Below are 6,155 nucleotides of genomic sequence, written 5' to 3'. Positions count from 1 at the left end.
ATACAGGCCAGCCCCAGAGCCAAAAGGAGGCAAGTCAACCTGGACTCCGCCGATCTGAGGGTAGCGCTTGAGAACGACCTGGCCAGGTAAGAGCCGACATGCTGACGCGCTGGAGGAACAGGACAGTTGGAACTACTGGTTTTGACAGCCGACACCAACGCAATCTGCGCCATCTTCTATTGCAGGTCGAGCTGGAGTCTTCAGTTAAGTCCGGACAACTCACCCAATCCAACGAATAGGACCAAATCCAGGATGAAGGAGTCGGTGAGCAGGTTCTCGCTTCCGGGCAGTCTAGCGGCGGCCAGAGGGCAGGAGAACAACGTCTTCAAATTCCCTCAGACCACCAACATTGGCAAGGTACATATTGCGATGCGGGGCCAGTTCCTGTTAAAATACCACCAACTTAAATTTTACAATTTACCATTGTTTTATTGCGCCTCGTGCAATTCGACCACTTCTTAATGTTGCCCTTTCTTCCTGCGCCAACAGTCGGACAGCCTGCGGTCCTGCCGGCGCGCGGACTCTGCGGGCCGGCTGCACGAGGGTCGCGAGGGCGTCGACTACTCGAGCTTGGGGGCCATCCCTAGGCGCACGGACCCGGAGCAGCCCTTCACCACCAGGATCACCGAGCCCGAGTCAGACCCTCTCTCCCTCACCGCCATACCAGAAACACCGGATCCCTTCGGGCTCCACGTAAGTAAGGTGCCGGAGTGGGGCAGGGCCCGGGCGCCTGCCAGCGGGCCGGGTAGGCAAACCCGCGGCGCCCGCCTGTCCGGCGGTGTTGCCTATCTGGCCCACTGCAGGCGCGCTGAGTGCCGTTGAGGAAGCACCCTCCGGCTAAGAAGACGCTTACGTTTACAACTGTATGGTACGACTCCTTACAGGCGGCGCAGGCGGGACAGCTGCAGTCCCCGGGCGTGGCGCCGGCGCAGGGACTCCACAGCGCGGACCACAGCCCGTCGCGGCGCTCCGTGCCGCCGCTCGTTCTGTCTCCGCGGGAGGGCCAGGTCGCCGACGGAAGCGCCGGGCTGGGCTCGCCGCTGGAGGAGGACTGCTGGGACGAGGGCGTCCGCCAGCACCTAGCCGGCTTCGCCGAGCAGCTGAGCGAGCGCCTGCTCGAGGAGATCGAGCGGTACCGCGAGGACGGCGCTGTCCGGGACCTGGCGCGTCTGGGCGAGGAGCTGCAGGGCCTGAGCAAGCTGAGCCTAGAGCTGCGGGAGCGGCCCAGCGCGCCGGGGCCGTTCGACAAGGTGCTGGCCAGCCTGGCCAAGAACGTGGACTCGTCGTGCGAGCTGCTGTCGCGCCTCACCAAGAACGCGTCGCTGCCCAGCCTGCGCAGCGTCGACTCGTCCGAGGCGCTCACCGGCGTCTCGAGCCTCAGCAGCTCCATCCGGTCGACGCGCAGCACGGACGGCGACTCGGCGCCGCACAGCGAGCTGGCCAGCGAGGCCTCGGACGCCGAGGTGAGCGTGAGCGCGCCGCCCCCGGGCCCGCAGGTCGCGACGCTGCAGTTCGCGCCGCGCCCCTCCGCCGTCATGTACGCGGCGGCGGCGGCGGCCGACAGCGACGGCAGCGACCCGGCGCGCCCGGGGCTCATGACGCCGCTGCGGCCCGGCTGCTCCATCGAGTCGAGCGACGGCGGCGACTTCTCGGAGCGCACGGGCACGGGCAGCGTGTCGGGCACCGACAGCCGCCGGGACACGAGCTCGGCCAGCCACGGCATCACGGCCAGCTCCGCGTCGCTCGGCAGCGCCATGGAGTCCATGAGCGACGCCTACGACGCGGCGTCCGACTGCAGCCGGGACGTGCGCTTCGCGGACCGGCGCACGGCGCGCTGCGACGGCCGCTCCAGCTCCGAGGAGACCCCCGGCCGCATGCCGCAGCTGGTGCGGCAGAAGGCGGCCGTCCAGGAGCCCACCGAGGTCACCAAGACTGAGTCCTGCACCACCTCGCTGTCCGGCTCCACGTCCCAGGACTCGCTGCCCTCCGACAACGGCGGCGGCGCCATCACCTACCACCGCTACTACCACGTGTTCAGGGAGGGCGAGCTGGACCAGCTCATTGAGCGCTATGTCGAGAACCTGCACATCATCTCGTCGTACTACGACCACACCAACTGGTGTGTCGTGGCGGAGAAAGTCCAAGTGTGGACAATCTAGACTGGCTGGGCAGTTGGGCTTGGATCGGAACCGGCGGGGAAGACCGGTATCAGGGGTGAAAATTTCATTGTGTTCGGTTTTCGATTAGCGCTCTTGCATTTTCCAAGTCAAGGTTTATGACTGTCCATAGTTTCACTCCGTGAGACTGGTCCTCCACAGTTTGAGGTGTAAATGAGACATTGAAAATAACATAATGTGAATAACTGACAATAAGTGAAACTTTTGTTTATGTCTTGTATGGGATGTAACCTGTAACACGTTTAGGATTGTTTTAAAGATCTAAAAGTGAATTTTTTTTAAACAATTTTTTTTTAGATCATCATTAGGGTGCCTTGTCAAGAACACAGCACCTACCTCTAATACTCAATTTATTTACAATGTTTTGACAAAAGAAAAGGACTTGGTTTAAATCAACAATTTTGAAAACAACTATAAAAACAATTGAAACATGGTACATAAAAAGAGTTCTGAGGTATTTTCTGTGATACACCATTGTATGGATAGTTAAAGAAATCTGTCTGAAAGTTCACTAAGAAAGGTTCTAATGTATCAAATTTTTACCCTTTTTGTTTTGTGGGAGTAATGGAACAATGAAAGTCACAGGAAATGCATTAACATCAGAGTAAAATGTAATAATCCCACCATTATTCTTTTAAAATTAACAAAAAACCAACCTAGACAAGGACAAGTTTGCCCTATGTTCTGATTTTATCTTTGGAAGTATCTCAATCCTCATTCCAAAATGAACAATCCAATTTAGACTGGGTATTTGTAACTAAGAAGTAAAATGGAAAATTCCAGAACTGAGATTACTCATGTTGGTCCTGTTAACTTTCAAGGTTTCCAGTTGATGTTTATTTTGAGGGGAAAGCTTGCAGAGGATTCATCTCTGAAGAACACAGTGCCAAGAGAAAAGATTGGCCAAATTGATGTTGTGTACATACATATTGAACTAGTGGCTAGTTTAAATATTGTTGATGTTGTTACCTAATTAAAGTGTGTTGATATTGATATTTTAAATTTACTCTGTGTTACTAAAATACAATAAAATTCTATGGGGGGGTTTACGTTACGCTATGCATTTTGAAGATGCTTGGCCAGAATAAATGCATAGAATGGAGGGCAGTATGACTGAAGAACAATCCGTACAACCAAGAAGATGGAAAAGTATAAAGCAAGTCTTCCAGCTTTTGGTAACTTCTGGCCAGTTCTTTTGAAGAAATTTAAGCACAACTGAACGATTAGTATTTTCCCTTCAAAAGAAGGGAAACAGCTTTCTGTGATGATAAAGTTACTTTCTGTACTGCACTACAATTATGGAGTATCAATTAATTAATTTACTATACCTCTTATATTCATTTGTTCAATCCCTAACCCTAGGTTTTGGAAATGTAATTAAGATATGCATTTTGTGTGTGATATTGAGGGATGTTATAAGTAGATAAACCTTTTTACAATGTAACCCATATTTCAAACGTAATTTTTTCTCTTTGGGATACAAACAACACAGGTGAAGCAAGTGTCTCCATACTATTAATGCATCTTGGCATGTTTTTTGTGGTTTTGGAATGAATATTATCTGAATATCTGAATTTAAATTTAAAACTAGTGATTCTTGTCTTATCATATTCAGAAATTTGGTGAATGTTTCTTGAACGTAAATGAGTGTATTAATGTTTTTTCTGATAAGTCTTGATCTAAAATTCATGCATTCGAGATGATTGGTGATCAGAACAATCTTAGGTAGTGTGTGCATTGCATAATGAAGGTAAACACAGTTGTTGTTTACAAAACCGTCACTTTCATTATTTCAGATTGTACAAATTTTTTACGTACTGTATATATTAACTGCCAAATTACTTTGAAAATGAACATCTGCAGAGGAAGCTTGTACAAATGAGATATTTTGTAATGAATATACACTCTAGTGAGAACATTTCAATCTTGGGAAGTTCACATTACATGAACAGGAAAGGCTTGAAATTGTTTGTGTACTGTAATGAGATGATACATAATTTGAAGAAACAGATGGGACCATGGGACTGATTTTAAGATTCTAATATTTGTGACATGCGGTGCTTTACAGGTGCTGACATGCGGACAGAAGGCAAAAAAATCTCTCTTCCACCTTCATTTAGCAAGTACTGAAACATTCCCTAAGGTCAAAGATTTACTCGATGGTCATTTGTCCAATATAACTCTGCAAAAGTATGGGGTAAGGAGACTCAATCTGATCTGGACCAAAAACAAATTTGATGATTATTGAGCCCTTTACTTGTATGAATGGTTCATTTAAATCCTAGTATAAACTTCAAAGTCACCAAGTATAATTTGAAAAAAAAAATTCTTGAATTTAAAAACAAAAACAAAAAAAGGAAACATATCAGAGTACATATAGCAATCTATGTTTTAAAACACAGTACTCTCAGGTTTATAGCAAACCTTTTTTTGTTATTTGAGATGTGTTTACAACAAGTTAAACAGGCACATATCCCAATTCATTTCAAACTGAATTCATACACAAGTTTCATTGACCACATACCAGAAAATTGACTTATTATCAAATGTTATTTTTGTGACTGTCAAACATAGCACATTTAAATTGATAGACTCAAGAAAATATGTTGGTCAATTTTAAAGACACTATAGATCTTGGTCACATTTTACCAGGGGTCCGTAACTTATCATAACGCAAACATACGTTAGTTACTGACTGTACCGAAATTGAAGTTATTTCTTAACGTTGCGTTATTTATCGTATCAGTATGAACTGCGTTATTTTTTATACGGTATCAAAATAACGAAGACGTTTCGGGTACAGCCCTAAACTGTTACGCATGTAACCAACCTAAGTTTGATTTGTGAATAACTTATAACATGGATGGCGTGAGTTGTAAGTTAGTGTTACAACTTTAACCAAAGGCTTGCTGTTAACTAGTTTAGTTCACAACTTTAGTTCGGTTGGAGATTAACTGTTAACTCTATGTTACGATTATTGCGATTACAACTTTAACAAACGCTAAAAAAAAGTTGAACCAGTATACGCAGACACGCCAAGATAAGCGTGTCCGGCTTCGGGGCCGGGATCGATTAGTGCCTTTTTCCAAATTAAGAACTCGTCCTTCTGTCCAGCTTTTGCAGTAGGCGCTCGCTATCGTTCCGCCTCGGGTCCGGAATAAAGCATTCCGGTAAAGCTGAAATGCGGGAAGAAGAAAACGGAAGTCACCATGTTAAAGCATAGCGATTTCCGTTTTCTTCTTCCCCGCATCCTTCTGCATTTCAGCTTTACCGGAATGCTTTCTTGAAGTGGGTGAGTGGGGTCGGCTGAGTCCAACCTGAGACTTGACTGGGTCTCGCTGTTTTCTTGCCTGGGTCGTGAACAAATCTATGCTGTCATCAGATCACATCCGAGGCCAATCCAGTCGAGACCGGAGCAGCTCAAAGAAAGAATGAAATTAGTTAAAAGCAACACTTCTGCTTGGTGTCGGTCCCACGGCCGCCCGGTGACTCTCCGCGACGCTACCCACCGGGCCAGAGCGGATCTCTGAAGTCAGCGGCCAGCGCGCTGGTGTAGTTCGCTCGGCAGTCGCCGCTGGCCACCGCTTGCTGCTGCCGCCTGCCGGGGCGAACGGCGAGCGAACGACAGCGGTGCGCTGCCCGCCTCCCTCAGCGATCCGCTCTGGCGCAGTGGTTAACGCCTCGGAGAGTAACCGTGCGAAAGGGGGTTCGACACCAAGCAGGTGAGTTGCTTTTACGGTTTCTTCTTTCTGAGGGCTGCTCCGGTGTCGATTTGATTTGGCCTGAATGGTATGAGGGAGGCGGATTTGTCTACGATCCAGGATCCAGGTCAGAGCAGAGGTCTGCATCGGTCCACCAATCCCGGTAGCGTCCGAGACCGACAGGTGCCAGTGAGATGCCCGAGCGGGCTACACTCCATCTCACTCGCACATGTTACTTTTCATGCGCTCCTGGGACTGGTCATCCGAGCTGACGAGT

At 48.6% G+C, this 6,155-nt stretch overlaps 2 protein-coding genes across 2 annotated transcripts in view; both read left to right on the top strand.

Moving 5' to 3' along the window:
- LOC127749462 (uncharacterized) overlaps window positions 1-4,101 on the top strand; it is a 4,926-nt gene extending 825 nt beyond the window's left edge. The window contains exons 2-5 of the mRNA XM_052267642.1: window positions 7-86; window positions 186-357; window positions 490-693; window positions 885-4,101. Coding sequence (XP_052123602.1) covers window positions 7-86; window positions 186-357; window positions 490-693; window positions 885-2,159 — 1,731 coding nt within the window. The 3' untranslated portion in view covers window positions 2,160-4,101. The remainder of the gene's footprint in view (window positions 1-6; window positions 87-185; window positions 358-489; window positions 694-884) is intronic.
- LOC113204200 (PHD finger protein rhinoceros) overlaps window positions 3,922-6,155 on the top strand; it is a gene marked incomplete at its 3' end in the record, with an annotated part of 23,084 nt that continues 20,850 nt past the window's right edge. The window contains exons 1-2 of the mRNA XM_052267640.1: window positions 3,922-3,927; window positions 4,246-4,374. Coding sequence (XP_052123600.1) covers window positions 3,922-3,927; window positions 4,246-4,374 — 135 coding nt within the window. The remainder of the gene's footprint in view (window positions 3,928-4,245; window positions 4,375-6,155) is intronic.

Source organism: Frankliniella occidentalis, unplaced genomic scaffold (assembly GCF_000697945.3).
Source record: "Frankliniella occidentalis isolate FOCC.00 unplaced genomic scaffold, Focc_3.1 Scaffold4, whole genome shotgun sequence".
NCBI classification, from domain to species: Eukaryota; Metazoa; Arthropoda; class Insecta; order Thysanoptera; family Thripidae; genus Frankliniella; species Frankliniella occidentalis.
This window is presented reverse-complemented; position numbering and strand designations above follow the sequence as displayed.